This window comes from Larimichthys crocea, chromosome III (genome assembly GCF_000972845.2).
Source record: "Larimichthys crocea isolate SSNF chromosome III, L_crocea_2.0, whole genome shotgun sequence".
Lineage (NCBI taxonomy): Eukaryota > Metazoa > Chordata > Actinopteri > Sciaenidae > Larimichthys > Larimichthys crocea.
The window spans coordinates 29,496,235-29,513,552 of record NC_040013.1 but is presented as its reverse complement, the minus strand read 5'-3'; the positions used below and the strand labels follow the sequence as shown (position 1 = coordinate 29,513,552).

Below are 17,318 nucleotides of genomic sequence, written 5' to 3'. Positions count from 1 at the left end.
CCTGATTTATTGTATAAATTTACAAAATCTAAATATCTTATGGGTAAAAATGCAACTTATTTGTGATCTGTTCTCTCCTCAAACAGGACTGGAGTAGAATATGATGACTTTATTTGTATTATAGCCCTGCAGTTGTTGATATCTACTCCTACAATATTAATTTCTGCTGTATGGCAAGAATAAAACTCAAGAATCCACCTCATGAATGTAAAATAGTTTCGACTAAATCCACATAAGACAATGAGGTTCGCACAGATTTAAAAAAAAAAAAAAGCATCAAAACCTCAATGCTGACCTGTTTTTACCTCCCATCTAATTGTCAGTGAGTGCACATGTCTCCCTCTAAGTGCTCGGCCTGGGGCATGTGGAACTTTCATTTAATCAATCAGATCAAGTACCGAAAAACTAAAAGTTTCTGCAAGCAATGATCTGAATTTCAATTATGTTATTCCCTTTCATGAATTAAAAAAAAAAAAAAAAAGTGAAATTCATCAGAGAGTGAAAACAGCCAGCTTAATATTTAGAAAGGATGAGAAACGGATGGGAAAAAAACTAATAGATGAAATAACACTGATTAATACACCGTCAACAAACAGTAATTAAAACAGTGTATTAATGAGAACTAAAAAGAAAACAAAAACATGAATAGATTAAACATTTTAATAAGAACACTTAAGTAAAAAAAAAAGATTTTCAAAACTAGGACTTTGAGTAACATTAATAATGCATTGTCACAGATATGTCACAGGTACACAATAAAAACAGCTTTTATACGAGGGGTGTGTGTGTGCGTCTACTACCACACAATCTAAGTCAATTCAAGTCATCTTAAACAATGACCAAGAATAAGTTTTTGTTAACCAAAACAGGGGAGTCATCAATCTTTATTACAAATCATCAAGAACCATAACCAGTTGACAGTACAACAATTCATCTAATACTGTAAATGCTCAAGCTGCAGGTTTGAAAAACCCGCACAAATGGAATAAGAATCTTAATCATTATATTTGCTGCTCTTTATTAGAAACCAGCACCACCAGGAATAAACCTTTGAGTTTCATCGGGTAAGGCTCCGAGACAGACAGACAGACACAAGTAGAGTTTTGGCTCGATATGATTCAACATTTCTGACACATTCGTGATTCAGCAGTGATGTTGTCTGTTCACTTTCAGCTCTAACAATAAAAAATAAATTGATTGCCTCATTGTGTTTCTCTGCCGATTTTTCTTGGGTTGACTGAACAAATATGATTTCTAATATCTAAAATGTTCAACAAAAATCCCTTTTATGAAATAACTGAAAGCAAAAACCGTCACACCTCTGATTTGCACACCACATCTGTCTGCCTGTCGGAGACCATTACCTGCGTATGAAACCTGATAATGACAGAATATTTTCTGTGCCGATCATTGACCTTCTGTGTTGAAAGTGTAGAGCAATACTTCAAGTTGATATGCATTGCCATTACGATGGAATGACGAAGAGTAGAAACTTCTAAAACTCTATTTTTTTTAAATTTGAGAACAGTAACATGAAGGGATGCACCGATACAGATAAAATATAATCATTGGACAAAATTCCCTTTATTTGGGGGGAGGGGGGGTTACATACATATGGCATGTGGAAAAATCAAAGCAACACACAAGAAGAAACGCAGTTCCCTGTAACAAATATGAGTTAAATTATTTTATCCAGTGACAACAAAGTAATGGTGGAGCTTTAAATTGTTCAGTCACAGTGATGGATGGAATCAATACTCAGTTTTTGGGCAAAAGTTTAGTATCCAGAATCTGCATCATGAGTGAAAAATGGGCATCGGTGCATCCCCAGTACCACAAATTCATTATAACTCACTGCAGCTTTTCCTTCCCTGCAGAAAGCTCCAGAAGGAATGACTATCGACTCGTCTTGTAGTACCTCTGGAATGAATCAATGCTGTCTGGGCTTACATTAAGAATTAATGGCATTCTCCTACACACACACATACACACACACACACGCGCACACACACCAAAAAAGACAAACACACACACACACACACACACACTATTCAGAGGGCAGGTTTATGTTTTTTAAATAAATGAAATGAGGTGATTTTGGTCAGCAATGTGCATCAGTCTTGGGAAATGGTGACACTGTAGCATCTAACTTCAAGTGGTGGCTGATTTATGTGTCTTGAGTTTATGTATATGTGTATGTGTGTATGTGTATGTGTGTGGTACACACATATCTTTGTCAGTGTGTGTGTGAATTTGTCTTCTCTCCCCTTGAAACAGCCAAAGTCAGCCCAGACAGACATTTTCACATTACTGAGTGAGCTTCTTTTTTTTTTTCTCTCTTTTCCCTTTGACGTATATTTACAGGCAGAAAACCAGGGCCTTTCCTACTGTATGTTCACTTTCCATCTGTTTATCGTTAACACTGGAAAGAGAGGAGGAAGAGGAGCCAAAATAAAAATGCACACAGACTTATTCAGAGATTCACAGGCTGAGTGGCTCCTGTTTTAAGCTATGCTTCCTACACTGGCAACAAAAAAGAAGGTTCAATTATTTTGGCATCGATGCTTTGGTCACAAAATACCGACACTTTTATTCTTTTGTATGTTTTCACTTTTGTTTTCATTTGCTCGTTTGTTCTTGAAATAAGTCCCAGTCATTTTACACCCTGACCACATGTGTGTGTCCCAGTACAGAAAAAAGGTAGGTTTGTTGTAGTCCTGCCATCGCACCTCCGATGCAGTCCCTTTAAGAGGCACAGATTCTCTTATAAATTATGTGACTGTGAATGAGTGGGCATGGGGGTGGGGAGGGGGTTTGAGAAGGAGGGATGCCTCCTGTGCTCCTGCATCCCCCCCCCCACCGCACTCCCTTTACGCCCAGTGAGTACGTCCCATCACCCCTTTTGCGAGCACGTTCTGCAGCACAGTTGCTGCAGCACTTTCCTCTGGCAAAGATTGTTCTTTTTAACAAGCACGCAGAAACTGCCTTCCGCCCAAGATTCTTCATTTGCTTTCCACAGACCAGGAAGAAGAAATACATGGGAAGTTCGGGAGACGGGGAGGAGGGGGGAGGAGGGGCGCACACACACATAAATACACGTGGAAACAAACACACACACACACACACACAGGGCAGAACCATTAGAAATGGTTGAATGGCAGGCAGAGCCGTGTGATTGGTCAGGAGAGGGGTTCAGATGACAGGAAGAGTTTTTTGATCCAATCACAGGTGATGTTCATCGAGGTGGAAAATGATTGTAGTCCAGTGGAGTGATTGGATCCATGTCAGCAGAGCGGAAAAACAGATTCAGGAGAAAAAACAAAGAAAGAGAGAGAGAGAGAGACAGAGAGAGAGAGAGAAAAAAAAAAAACATCACACAATTAGCAAATTGGAGGTATTTGAAATTTACAACTTGTGTCAGCACAGGAAACTTAAAATGAACCACCAGTCTGTAGAAACCGTAAGCGAGTTCTTTCATTTATCAACAGTCGCTTTTGAGCTGCCAATCAGAGTTTCACAAATATGAAACCCTTTGCTTTGTGAAGGTTGCCAACAGACTGAGTGTGCACTTTAACAAAGTACTCATCATCAACAGGAAGGTCACACAGTAAAGACATTTTTCTCTTCTCACTTTAACTAGAAGGTCCTGACTAGAGCAGCAAATCACAGGCTGCAGTCGAAAGCCTCTTAATCACACCGTCACCTCAGCTAGTGAGAAACGAGACAATTTGCACTAAATAAGGTCCATAAGCCAAACATGCATAATTTGGAGAAGATGACACCAAACAGAAAATCAAGTACGTGCAGGTAAAGACGTAAGTGAAATCAGAAAATAGTGGCAGAGGAGATTATATGGAGCACACAAAAATAAGAAATGGGATGAAGAGTAAGTAGATGCTTTTAGGAGACAAGTTCAAGTTCAGTAAAGAACAACCAGCAAAAGAGTGAGTTTCTGTTAGAAAAGCTACACGAAATGTGTTAGTGTGTAATCCCAGAAATATTTTTATATTAGTAATATGCAGAACATGAACGAGACCGTTTGATAAAGAGCACAAAAAGTCAAAAGCGAGGACAGACCACCGTTTTGTTTTGAAGCTACAACACCGAGCAGTTTGATTCGAGACGTTAGTACAAAGCTACCATGTGCATTCGTTTTTATACACCCTGTGCGATTTAACACAATTGAATTCATCTGAAGATGCAAAATAGTCTCAGAGAGAGTTGGGATGTAAATCAACACCTCTGAGGCTTTTGTTTAGCGGTGGACTGTTCAGTCCAGAATTTGTATACATTTGCATTTGATATTCTGCAAAACTATTGTAAATCAAACACATCGTAAAGCTTGTTTTGTTTCCTGACACGAGTCTGTCCAATTCAGCTCGTATCTATACAGTCTTTACAGAAATGTCACTGCGACTACTGCGATGCAAGTGTAAGTATAAAATAAACACACTGACGCCATGTTGTAGATAAGAAAGCTGACAACTCACCATCTTTGCAGATGGTGCTGACCACGCAGGCTCCTGCCTCCAGATTGTAACCACTGACACAGCTGCTGCAGTTTCTTTCACCGGGCCCCAAGCACTCGTAGCAGCTATGGTCACACCTGTCAATGGTTGTATGAAGAATTAGATACCAGTCTATGCGGCAGTACACTGTGCTCACATATTGGAGCTGTTCTTTTAAGCATATTTCAGTTATCTTTCACTGGTTTTGCTTAAATTTTTACCTTTATACTGATTGATTTTGTGATTGATTGAATCTGCTGCTCTCTAATATGAACTCAAACCACTAGATGTAGAGAAACAAACCAACGCAGTCTCCAATAAAGAACGAATTAAAACAATGCAAACCTTAGTGCTGTTCAACTATACTACAGTATTTCAGCAAGTGTGAGCTACAATTCGAATACTATACAGTCATATCTAATTTATCAACTGCAAAGATAAAACATTTAAGCATGTGTGATTGCATCCTGGTGTGCATCAAGAACTTTTGAAGGGTTTAAAACACAACTAGGGATGAAAGAGAGACCCACCAAAGTAATAAAAATGAAATCATACTTTGTATTTACACTTATATGATCGATTTAAAACGATTATTAACAGCTGTAGTTCATAGCTTTATGTCTTTTCAGCATGGAAGCTTTGAAGTGGTGATGAAATGTTGAACTTTATCACAACAAAAACTGGATGAGAAAATTATTGTTTATCGGAAATTATCCAACCAGAAGGGAGCTGACTGAGAATTAAGAAATCACGTAAAGGTAAAGGGTCAAGTGAGCGATAAATAATTCACGGTGGGAGAGAAAAACAGCAGTTAGGCAAGTCAACCTCAAGGAAGGATAAGAGGAGCAGACAAGATGTCTGACTCTGTGGAGGAGTTTGACTGCGGGTGAGATAGGAGGCAAAGTAGTCATCAAACTGTCATCGAACATCGGAAACACAGTCCTCCTTTTTCTCCTCATCCAGGTTAACATTAGTGAAGAGGGAGGCAGCAGAGCCGTTTGTGGGAAAACTGCACACATCTATCTTTCAGATAGAAACACTGACGACACCAAAGGTCAGCTTGTCTGACTCAGAAACAGTGTAAAACAGTGAGGAGCACCAAACTCATGCTTTTTCCAGTGAACTCCAAATAAGTCCAAGTCCTCTGTTGAAGGTTTTTCCCGTTAACAGTGACTGATTTAAATTTTGTTGAGTCCAAGTTTTAAATACAGGTATAGTGCAACAAAATGTCTGTTTCATAGGACATGTTGGTGTCTGAATAATCTGCTGCCGCCTCTTTCCTAAAATGTTAAATGAACAACCGGTAATGTAACAAACAAAAAAGGGTGAACGGCTTCAAATGCTGTATGTTGTCTATACATTTGCAGGCACATCTGTGCTGAATTTTTGATGCTGCCTGCAGCTTTTGGCCTTTAAATGCAGTGCTTCTTATAAAGGTTCTGCATGTGCTCTCATGCACATATAGCAGCAATTAACCCGTTATTGACTTGTGGAGGTAAGGAGATAAAAGATACAACCCTATATACAGAGAAAAGACAGACAGGTGCTGATTCTGACAATATATTTAAACATTTAAATATCCTCAATTATATGAATCATAATCTCCTCCGTGCTGTAATATTATTTCCACCCACGTTTCACATTAAACTACAGAAAATTAACTGCTGAAAATACGTTCCTGCATGTGTCGCAGTGCAAAAAAAGTTATGCTGGGGAAAAGGCTAAACTGAAAGTTAAAAAAAAAAGGAGATTTGCACTTCACTTGCTGAAGGTCTAGATGTCTTTCTTTATCTCTGCGGACTAGAGATCTAAAAGTTTTTCACTGTGGTGCGAGGTGTTGGCAGGCATGCTGACTCACTTCTTACAGGACCTCTGCAGCTGCCCGTTATCTGAGGTCTGCTCTGACAGGTAGTAGCCGGTGCTGCATGTTGACACACACCGCCAGTCCTCAAGTAAGTAGCCATCTGCACATTTAGTGCACGCCTCTATTCCTGTGCCTGAAAAACATGCAAACACACACTTCAGGGATGTTTTTTTTCAGGATGTATTCATTATGTTTGCTGAACAACAAAAACACTCTGACCTTCATAATAAATGCAATTCTAATAGTTAGTTGTTGAAAATCTTATGGCTTCCTACCTGCACATGTAGCACAGGCCCGATGACAAGGCTCACAAGTCCTTCTGTGGCCATTGTAATAAGTGCCTGGGTCACAGGTCATTTGACACTTGTTTCCTTGAAGACTGGAAATGGAAATAAAAAAAGAAGATACATATTCATACCTTCATAGTAAACACTGGGCAAAAAACAATGGCTTTAAATGTGTGAAAGCACTCTCATATTTTCAAACTGCAAATCAGTTCAAGTTCGCCTGTTAGAAACCAGCTGCTACTGAACAATTTCTTTAGAAATTTCTTTCAGGGTAAATATTTAGAAAGAATGGAAAAAACAACTGCAGTACCAGTGGTATTGTCAGTGTACACATAGCGGCTGGCCTTTAGTTTAGCCGTGTGGTGTATTCTCCATTTGAGTGTAGTCAAAGTGAATTTGTTGTTTCGACCAATATGTACACAAGAGACTTTGCAAGTGCCGGATGTAGGGGTAGAGGTTAGTTAGGAAGTAGGTTTGGAGGTTATAAAGTCAGATCTGTGAAGTCACAGCAAGGACAGGTCGGTGAGCTCGCTGCACTAAGCTGAAAAACAGCTGGTCTGTGTTAGCTGACGTTTCCCAGAAACGATCTCGTCTGGTCCTCTCTTCCTCCTCGGCTCCTAACCGACCATGAATGGTGAAGTGAATGCGTGTGTGTGTGTGTGTGTGAGTATGAGAGAGGGAGAGAGGGAGAGAAAAAGCACGTGTCTTACTGTGGTCTCGCTGGCGTTCAGAGGAAATTATGGCTTACAAGTGTCCCCACCTCCACCTCTGGCTACACTGAACACTTAAAGCCGGGTTCAAGACCGCAATATGTTTTAAAACGCTTCCCAAGTGCTTCTTTCATGACCTATCAGGAATTTGAAACACCCTATCTTCCATCAGGTCAAGTGTAGTTAGGGTAGTTTGAAGAGGCTGCTGTCGAAGTGGCCAGTAAATGAACTGGAACATGTCTACATGGATCATTAAATGGTTCTTCAAAATGAGGATCACAACCTAAAATAGGCAACAGGATCCATTTCTTGCAGGTCTCCGCATGACACAAGCATACGTGGGCTTTAATAAGCCCGGGTCACATGGTGAAACTCTGTTTACTTAATTTGGACCGTAAGTGGGAAAAAGTTGGGAATCCCTGGTTTCACTGGTTCATGCTGCAAAACCTAAAACCACAGTGTAACACAATGCGCTGGTCTTAATTAGCAACACAAAAGGATTTTTTATCCTGAAACCACAACACTGACATTCAAGCCAAATTGGGGTAAAAAAAAAGACAAAACCTGAGCTATTTGTACTTGTATGACTGTAATGGTAGACCTACACATGAACAAGCTGTGGCTTCTACCTGCAGGTTTGGTAGCAGCAGGCTCATAATTATACTAAATGTTAAAGGTTTGATGAACACAGCACTGCAGTCACACCATGTTGCTTACATTTAAATATAAAATTTAAAGTTGTATAAGAACCAAAATGGTTCAAATACATGGAGGACAATGTGGCTCAGGAGGTTCGGACAAATGCGAGGCACATTGTGAAGCACTTTAGGCTAAAGGTATGTTTAAAACCAACAACCGACATGTTTTCAGCTGGTCCAAACAGTCGCACTTAAAGAAGAAAAAAAAGAAAAACTGGTCTGCAGACTTTCTCCCTCAAGAGTTGCTTTTGGTTGTACGTACAAAAAGCACAATGGAGCCATCACACACCTCAGACTAATCCTCTAATCTCTTTCTGTGTGTGTTTGTAATAATTCTTACTATATCATTATTGTAGTAAAACATATGAACTCCAAGGTATTAGATTCTTTACAAGGGGTTTTAAACTCTACTCAGTGCCTCTGGTTAGGTATTGTCAGCGTGGCTTCCAGCTTACCTCATCCTAGGTTTACATTCTGTGCAGATACTCGAGATGGTGCACCTCTTACAGTTCTCTGGACATCTCCTGCAAATGTTGGAGTCTGAAAGACCAAAAAAAAAAAAAGGGTGAGCCAGTCATACACAGTGGCTAATAGGAACCAGAAGTCTAGTTGCATTTGAAATGACGAAAGGGAGCCGAGGAGGAAGGACAATTATGAAGAGGAGGAGAAGGGGTAAAGTGAGTTGAGGAAAAGTGGGGGAGAGAAGGAGAGAGAATACGTAGAAGAAGAAGGGGCAGTTGAACAAAACAGCAGGACAAAAGGCAGCGGGAGGAGATGGCAAGAGAGGAGGGGGAAGAACTGAAATGTCAAAAGGCGAAGCTGCAGGGATGAAAAAGAAGATTGTAGTGTTGGTGAGGGAGGATAGGAATGCAGATGAATATTTAAAAAGGCAGACTAAAGGCAATGACACGCTTTGACTAAATGCACATGGACACCGCCGCCTTCAGGATTGCCAAAAAGATACGTGAATAACGTGTTTTATTATCCCTAGGAAACCGCAGGGTAGACTACGACTACTATCAGTTTTATTAAAAAACATAATAAAGAGATTAATCATTGAAGAACATATCTATTTGTTGTGAGCCTGACTGAAATGTCTTTTGGGTCTGTGACATTGTCTACACGCTGGGCCCATGTGTTAAAGGCAGGAATTCACTTCGGCTCTCCGTCAGACTGACAAAGAGAAAATAAACTCTAGATAGCTCATTTAACACAACACAAAACTCAGCGGTGCCAACATTTCAAAAGAAAAAAGTATCCACTACATTTTGGCCTGTTGAAATGTTATGATTGAACTTGGATCAGATGACATCAGATCTGCTGCCAGACACTCTCAGAGCTGCCAGGACTTACACTGCCTTGGCTGCAAACCAATATATAGACATAATTATAAGATATACATAGATTCAGTCTTTCATTCCTGCTTTACTTTCATCCAGGCTGGCATACATGTTGAACATAAGACAAACCAGTACATACAGTCCAAGTTGTGTGTTAACACTGCTGCACGACTCTGTTTATTATAAACCAGCGGTCAACACAAAGAAAACAAGCTGACTTCTCGTAAACATAATCCATAGACAATCCTCCTGTAGATCTGTTTTATTTCATGATTTATTCCACATTACACTGATGAAATAACACAAACTTTCCAGTCCTGTTCGGTTCAGCAAGTGCATGAAAATAAACAACCGGCTAGACGTTACATCAAGGACACAACGGCATCATTCTGAGGTAGTGAATGAAAGCAATTTTTTTTATGTGGATTACGTTCCCCATTGAAGGTGATAAATTTAGCTGTTGTTTAATCTTAGGAACTTCATACAAATCACTGACCCCGTGTCAGCTGAGCCTGATTTTGTGTTGCTCGAGTTCATTATAAGAACGCTATTAAAGTCAGAAAATGCTTATTAAAAACGGAGCAATGAAAGAAACATGACTGCATGCTGTGCGATTGTGTGTGCACTCAATGAGTTTGTACTCTGTCCAGCCACAGTTTGGCCAGCGGTGGAACGTACCTTGATCGAGGTAGAAGCCGTCGGCACAGTTGGCAACGCACGTGTTGGTGCCCTCGTTGAGGTGGAAACCATTCCTGCATGTGGTGCACTGGTCGCTACGGCTACCAACACAGGCATCACACGACGAGGAGCACTTTTTGCAGCGCTTTCTGTCATCACGGAAAAAGCCACTGGGGCACTCAGACACGCACATCCTGGAGAGAGGGGCCAGAGAAAGTGGGGGACACGGGGTGAGAGAGAGCATCTTACAGACAATTTGTATTTCTTACAGACAAATTCAAGTTTAGTTCAGTCTGCTTGAACAACCTAATAAATCAATCTCATTGTGCCAACCTCTATAGCTCAGTATTATGTAAACAGGTTCAAAATGTAGAACACATGTCTGATAAAAAGCATATGCCTCCGTAAAAATATTATTGTGTGCAATTATAACCATAAGCTCAAGTAAACTATAGTTTTATGGGACTAAAGCAGAACTAGATTTTCATAATTACCCATTGTAAATGTACTTATGTGACATGCCTCAATAGTACATAAAGATCTGGACAAACAGACGAGTGTGTGCGTGCGGGTGCTATGTGGTGAACAGGTGCAACATCTGCTGGATAACTTCACAGCCCTCCGTCAACCCCTCATTTCACCCTGAGGCTCCTTCCTAAGGTGAAAAATCTCCGAAATCCTCACGAGCGCAAAACACACACACACACACAAAGGCGCGCACACACACACACCACTTAAGCCTTATTCACACACTGCAGAGTTTTCTGCCAAGAAACACATATTGCACGTGTGAAACACACAATCCACATGTGCACATACACACCGCCGCGCGCTCGTTCTCCAACTTCAGTACCGTTTCTCTGCTATGCTGCCGAAACAACTTTTTAAGCAATAAAGATTACAAAAACACTATAATGCAATGGACACCGCTGAATGTGAGAAAAACAGCATTTTTTTCTGACCACACTGTCAGAGCAAACAGATGTCAGTGACTGAAGCAATTTAGAGGAGGTTTTCCCCCCTAACATGCCTCTTATTTTTGTATTTTTGGACACCAGTCCCATCAGTTATGATTATGTTTAATTCATTACGACGATGTGGGGATGTGGCAACATTTGGGTAAGAGGTAGGGTAAGAAACACAAGCTAACAGACAGAAATTTTTGCCACTTTTAGTGCATATGAAAACAGAAGTGAGCAGTTGCCTTTCATGCAGATAAAGCACACCGGTATAGACAGTTTGCTACTTTACACATGCATGGGCTGTAGCTAAGATTGAGGACATCCATCCACTCTCTGTAACTGCTTATCCTAATCAGGGATGTAGACGGCAGGAGCCAATCCCAGCAGGCATTGGACAAAAAGCAGGGTACACTCTGGACCATTCCCATTGAAGGCGAAGTCTTTGTAAAAATATGAATATGACACACTTCATATTTTTTCATTTAAAGTTGAGGTTTTTAGAAGGTGGATGATTAAATATGACCAGTTATTCAATTAGGTAGTTACAAAATATAGAAAAACACTTTAATTAAATGATGTTTCCCACTAGATCTATTTTAAGAATGGTCTGGGACACACAATTATTATCTTTTCATTAGAAATTGTCACAATAAAATGTAATACAGTTCAAGTTCCTTTAAAATGATCTGTGGGCGAGATTGGTATATGTGCTACCTACAACGTTTCAAAGACGGACACGCACCTTTTTGTGAGTCAAGACCATCAAACACATATGTAGGGATGTAATTATCTGAACATTAAACACCACCGCCATCCCACCTCCTTCCTCCCACCACTCCCCCAATCTTCATTCATCAATTGCTCCCTGTGGTGGCAGAAAAGGGCAGCACACCTCTAAAGTGGGCTAATGATAAGGCAGCGCCTAAGCTTGCACATTCTCGTGCACCTGCTTTGGTTTGTCTTTTATTAGTGCAGAGACTCGCCGACACAAAGGCAATTACAACAGACTTTGATCCTAATGGGATCCTAAGGGCACACACAAATGTGCACACACAAATTCAAAGACACACACACACACACACACACACTTTTAACAGGAGGAACGGAGACACTGAACGTGATATGGCTGACAGGAAACAGCGTCTCTGTTATCAGAGAGTCAAGGTGAAATTAATCAGGACACCACCTGCATTGTTTTTTAACTGTATTCCCATTAAGCCCGCCAAATAACAGGGGTAGGCCTTGACCTGTGACCTTAACGGGTGACACAGAGGAAATGTGTAGAATTCAAAATGAACCACAGCGAGTTATCGCAACAAACAAGTGGTTACATGCTAAAGGGTCAAAATGTGACTCAAATTCAAAACACAAATTAAACTAAGACAAGACTCGGAGTCAGGAAATTACAACACGCAAGAGATTATTAAAGGGAATATAACAGCAACATGGTACTGTCATTAACTGTGTACCTTTGAAGTTATGGCTCCTGCTGCGTAAACCTTTAAAAAGATACACCCACCCTGTTTACTCTATACTTTATTTATTACTTTTATACTGTGTCTTTATGTCTCTCACATTTGGAAATGTCTAATCTAGAAAGAAATGTGAGCCTTTGTCACTTTCATGTAAGATAAATCTGAATCTTATACTACTAATGATTTTTTTTATTATTTATCGATTAATCTGTTGACCATTATCTTGATTAATCAATTAGTTGTCTGGTCCAGAAAATTGTGAAAAGTGTTGATCATTGTTTCTCAAAGCCCATGGTGACATCCTGAAATATTTTGTTAATCAATTTACTGTCTCAGAGGACTAACGAAACCAAAATGTTCACATTTGACAAGCTAAAATCAGATAATTTGGGCGTTTTCTTCTTTGAGAAATGACTCAAAGTGACTAATTATTGCAGCTGTAGAGTCTTAATGTTCATGCATGCTCCTTAAAAACAACAAAATATGAGATTAAAAAAAAAAGAAGTTGTTTTTGCTCTGTGTGGTTTCTTTGAGGCCTGTAAACACAATCCAAATATTACCTCAAGCGGATTAAATCCAGTTATCAGTGGATTGGTATGCACCAACATTCACTTTACCTTTGTGAGCGTTCTGATTAAAAGCCCCTCAGCTAATATTGATTCCTCTCTTTATTCCATGAACTCTCAGAGGACTTCTCACTCTTCAACGCAATCAGAAATCGCATACTATCTATTTGTAGCTTTGTGGCTCAGATGCAGTTTTTAAATTAAGAGAAAAGAAATCAAATTTGCTCTGTTGGAGTCCACAGAGCATTTACTTTACATCTTCGTGTATACTTTGAGAAGTTGAAATATGAACAATAGGCGCAAAATAAAACTTAAATTTGATGCTCTACAACAAGAACTTTACTTCACGCTGATTTCTGTGGAAGTCTGACCTGGTGTTGTTCTTGAATTTGAGGAAGTAGTGGAGGCAGTTTATGCAGTGATGTGGACCAGGACCTTCACAGCCATTCTCATTGCATTCAGAGTCACAGGGGCCTGGAGACGCACAGAAGTAACAATATAAAGAGGTGATGACCATAGGTTTTATAGTCTAATAACCTTGTCATTATTAGCTGACTTTATGAGATTATTAACTGTAATTTACTACAGCCTGTAATAAGTACAACTTATCATCATTGTGACAGGAGAGTAAAACTAGCAGGTGCCAGAGAATTATGTTACTTTTGTGCCTATGTTGCTGCTGTGGCTAATCTGTGTCCAGCTATGGATTTATCGCCTACCGTTGTACTCCTCTGTGAACTCCTCTGTGAAGTCTTCTGGGCTGCGGGGCTTTTCGTTGTGCGAAGTGTACGGGTGCACAGAGGTGCCATACAGCACCAGTGACCACTCCTTCAGCTTACCTGAGGAAACAAAAGGCAGTGTAAAACTCATCTTGAACATGGATCCGGCAGCTGAATATAACTTTGACGTAAAACAACCTGATGTGTAGGGTGCAGGGTTCTTGTTACATGTTAAGTGAGAGAGCAGTTCAACCATCTTTCAACAGAAAGAGCGAGAGCCTCATCATCTAAATTATTCTCTATTTTCAGCTACTATGAGTAGAATGTATTACATTAAACTCTTAATGATAGACGCGAGAAAACTAGACACACAGGATTATAGTGATCGACGTACCGGCTTCCTAGAAACTGCTACTCTCATTTTAAACTTTATTATACTGTTAAATTAGTGGGTCATTTGAGCCGTTAGGTTCACTGCCTCCAGAGCAGCATGTGCTCCTGTTGGTCTTACACTTGAACGAGACAAAACTTCATCCTGTATCTTCTATTTCTATTGTTTCTGTACATTAAATCATAGAGAAAACATAAACGTTCATGTAGACTGATGATCCTTCTTTTTTTTTTTTTTTTTATGAAGAAATTAGTCTCATACCGGGTACTTTCTGGCTGCGGAGTTGAGAAGGTGAATCATAGATCTCTAGGACCCAGTCGCCTGTTGCCTTCTCTCCCCAGCAGTGGGTGGTCATAAACTCCCAGTTCTTAAAACCCTCCATGGAGTGATCAAACAACCTGCACACACACATACAAATCCCACAAAAGGTATCAGATGAGGAAACAACTCAAGTATTACAAATACCAGTATAAACAATCTGAACCACTCAACCGAGTGTAATCACAGTCTCTAATGAACTGTGTATAAACACTGTACAGGACTGTGGTTTATTCGAGGTGAATGTAGACTAGGTACACCACATTCAGGATCCGCTAGAGGTTACAATGTGCAACAAATAAAAATAAGACTTGTGAATCCATTCTCAATCTGCCAATAAAGAACAATGTCATACAGCTACTGTAAATATTTAACCCCGTGAGTCACAATATTTCTTTTTACAACTTGTACTTTACCTGTTGGCAAGCAGTTGAGACTTGGTCCCTGAGGGTGAGGTCAGGTTGATTGATAGGTCCCCACGGCGAGGGTGTGTGATTGTAATACGTACGACCACATGCTCCAGGTACATCACGTGGTGGTTGGAGTTGTCAGTGCATCCAGTCGCCTTGTACACAGACCGGACGACATGCTCTGGACGGATGGTTCTGTAGGACAGGATGGGAACCAGACATGAGGAGAAAATATATACTGTTTCTGGGAGGACGGGTAAGTTGATGCATCGATTAAAGACAACATTGATCACATACATCAGTCATTTTAAGACCACCAGTCCAAAGATGGAAGTCTACTCACAACCACTGGGAAAATTAAATTCACTGAAATTGCGACATTAACCGAGGATGTTTTATTGCAGCAAACAATCAACAAAAAAAAAAGTAAGATGCCCAATCAGGTTAAAACCGTGTTACGTATATAGATAAGTTACATATCACTTTAAATAAAATAGGGGTTTTGATTAGCATTAGGAAATATACTTGTCTTTAAATCTGAGATGTGCATTTAAAGCCTCTAATTAGTGAGAGATCTCATCTTTCCATTTACAGGCTGGAACCAGACTGTTGGTTAAAGTTAAGTAAAAGTCGCCATCATCTTCAAAAACAGAATTAATCTGCTGAATGTCAGGGTGCCCTCAACCATGATGTATCTGTACGTGCAGTCTGAGGTTGTGGCTGTCTCCTTACACTGAGACACCCAAAAATTCTGTTAGTGACTGATATAACATTTAATATCAAGTTTCAATAGCCCAGAAAATCAATCTCATGCACTTCTTTTTGATTTAACCTCCTCCACAAACCAAAGAGCATGCACAAAAGTCCATATTAAGGTTTTCCATTTCCTAAACCTCAACCAGCCAAAGAAACCAAGAACCATGAGCGTGATAAGAAAGACAAAGAACATTATTTGTTCTGTATGCTATGCACAGCTCAGCAGCAGAAAGATCACCTAACAGCCAACACAAACATCTAATGACCCCTTGAATAACATCTGTGGAATGATCTAATAAAATAGTGAAACAATAACAAAAACAGTAAAAACATGTACAGGACCGGTGCAGGGGACAATGAATACCATTGTTGCCAGAACAAGGCTTAGGAGAAAGACTCTACATGGAGCAGCTGAGACAACTGGCTGTGGCACAGGAGGTAGAGTGGGATGTCTACTGATTACAGGGTTGATCCCCAGCTTCTCCTGACAACATGTTGGAAGTGTCCTTGGGCAAGACACTGAACCCCAAATTGCTCCTGATGGTCAGGCCAACACTTTCATGGTAGCTCACTACTACTGGTGTGTGAACGGGTGAAGAAGAGGTAAAATAAAAGCGCTTACACTCACTGCATTGCGTTACATACAAAAAAGATCACTATCATTTGTCTTTGTCGCAGGGTGGAGGGTCAAAAAGACAATTATCCAGCGACTTACGCTGTTTGATCCTGTATTAGAAACCGTTTTCTTAGATTTCCCGTTGTCAGGGTTACAAACACAGCAATGACATTTTTAGGGCCTAAGCGATACAACACAGATGTTCATCATTAAGAGGAAAATGAACTCCAAGCAATTATCAGCTAGTGAAGATTGTCTTTAGCAGTGCGACGAAGATGAAACCTTTTTCCTCGGAACAACATATTCCTCACACTTTTCAGTCCATTGATTACTAATTACTGCTAAAAAATAACATTTCTTAACTCGTGACATTGGTAAAAGCTAATTTACCTGTCTCATGACAATTATTTCTGAAAGAGTGAGAGCGGTTTATGATAATTCAAAGCAGCATTTTCACCCTTTTGACTCCATCTCAGATCAATTAATCATCAGTCGTCAGTATACACACATTAAAGCCACTAAAAACAGATAAATACATAAAAAATGAGCGCATGCAGACATGATGGAATGAATAACAAGGACCGATCGTCTCTTTCGTAATTCGCCGATGACTGTTTGGAAAGTGGACAGCAGTAATGGCTGGGGAGACTAGGGCTGATATCACAGCTCTGGCTTCTCTATGACAACACAGATAACTGAACCATACGCATGGGACCGACCAGAGCAGATGCACAGCTGATTACCACCAGCCTGATTGCGCACAGATCAGGCAGTTTTTCCTGGTGCGTGCTCCAAGTGGAGTGAGGCGAGCGATAACAGACAGACATTACCAAGCGCAGTCAGAGGGGCCAGCCAGAGGGTGTGTGGGAACACAGCGGTGAGGTGACGGCTGCACTCGTGTAGCAAGTTGGAAACATAGAAAGCACACACAAATGTGCCAACAAAGGAGAAGAGACACTTATTGACCTGCTTCCAAAACACATTACAATCTATAAAAAAACATACATCACAGGCATGTTA

At 40.2% G+C, this 17,318-nt stretch overlaps 1 protein-coding gene across 4 annotated transcripts in view; it reads right to left on the bottom strand.

The window, feature by feature from the left end:
* The window catches only part of pcsk5b (proprotein convertase subtilisin/kexin type 5b), a 67,759-nt gene that overhangs the window by 17,139 nt on the left and 33,302 nt on the right, over nt 1-17,318 (bottom strand). The window contains exons 12-21 of one of the 4 annotated variants that reach the window (XM_010732501.3): nt 14,933-15,121; nt 14,460-14,596; nt 13,808-13,927; nt 13,460-13,562; nt 10,086-10,279; nt 8,523-8,607; nt 6,648-6,751; nt 6,367-6,505; nt 4,491-4,606; nt 1,643-3,009 (exon numbers count right to left, since the gene is read on the bottom strand). In XM_010732501.3, coding sequence (XP_010730803.1) covers nt 2,894-3,009; nt 4,491-4,606; nt 6,367-6,505; nt 6,648-6,751; nt 8,523-8,607; nt 10,086-10,279; nt 13,460-13,562; nt 13,808-13,927; nt 14,460-14,596; nt 14,933-15,121 — 1,303 coding nt within the window. In that variant the 3' untranslated portion in view covers nt 1,643-2,893. Of the gene's footprint in view, nt 1-1,642; nt 3,010-3,032; nt 3,709-4,490; nt 4,607-6,366; nt 6,506-6,647; nt 6,752-8,522; nt 8,608-10,085; nt 10,280-13,459; nt 13,563-13,807; nt 13,928-14,459; nt 14,597-14,932; nt 15,122-17,318 lie in introns of those variants that run through there. The other 3 variants (XM_010732502.3, XM_027277421.1, XM_019257517.2) reach the window with 3 other exon arrangements.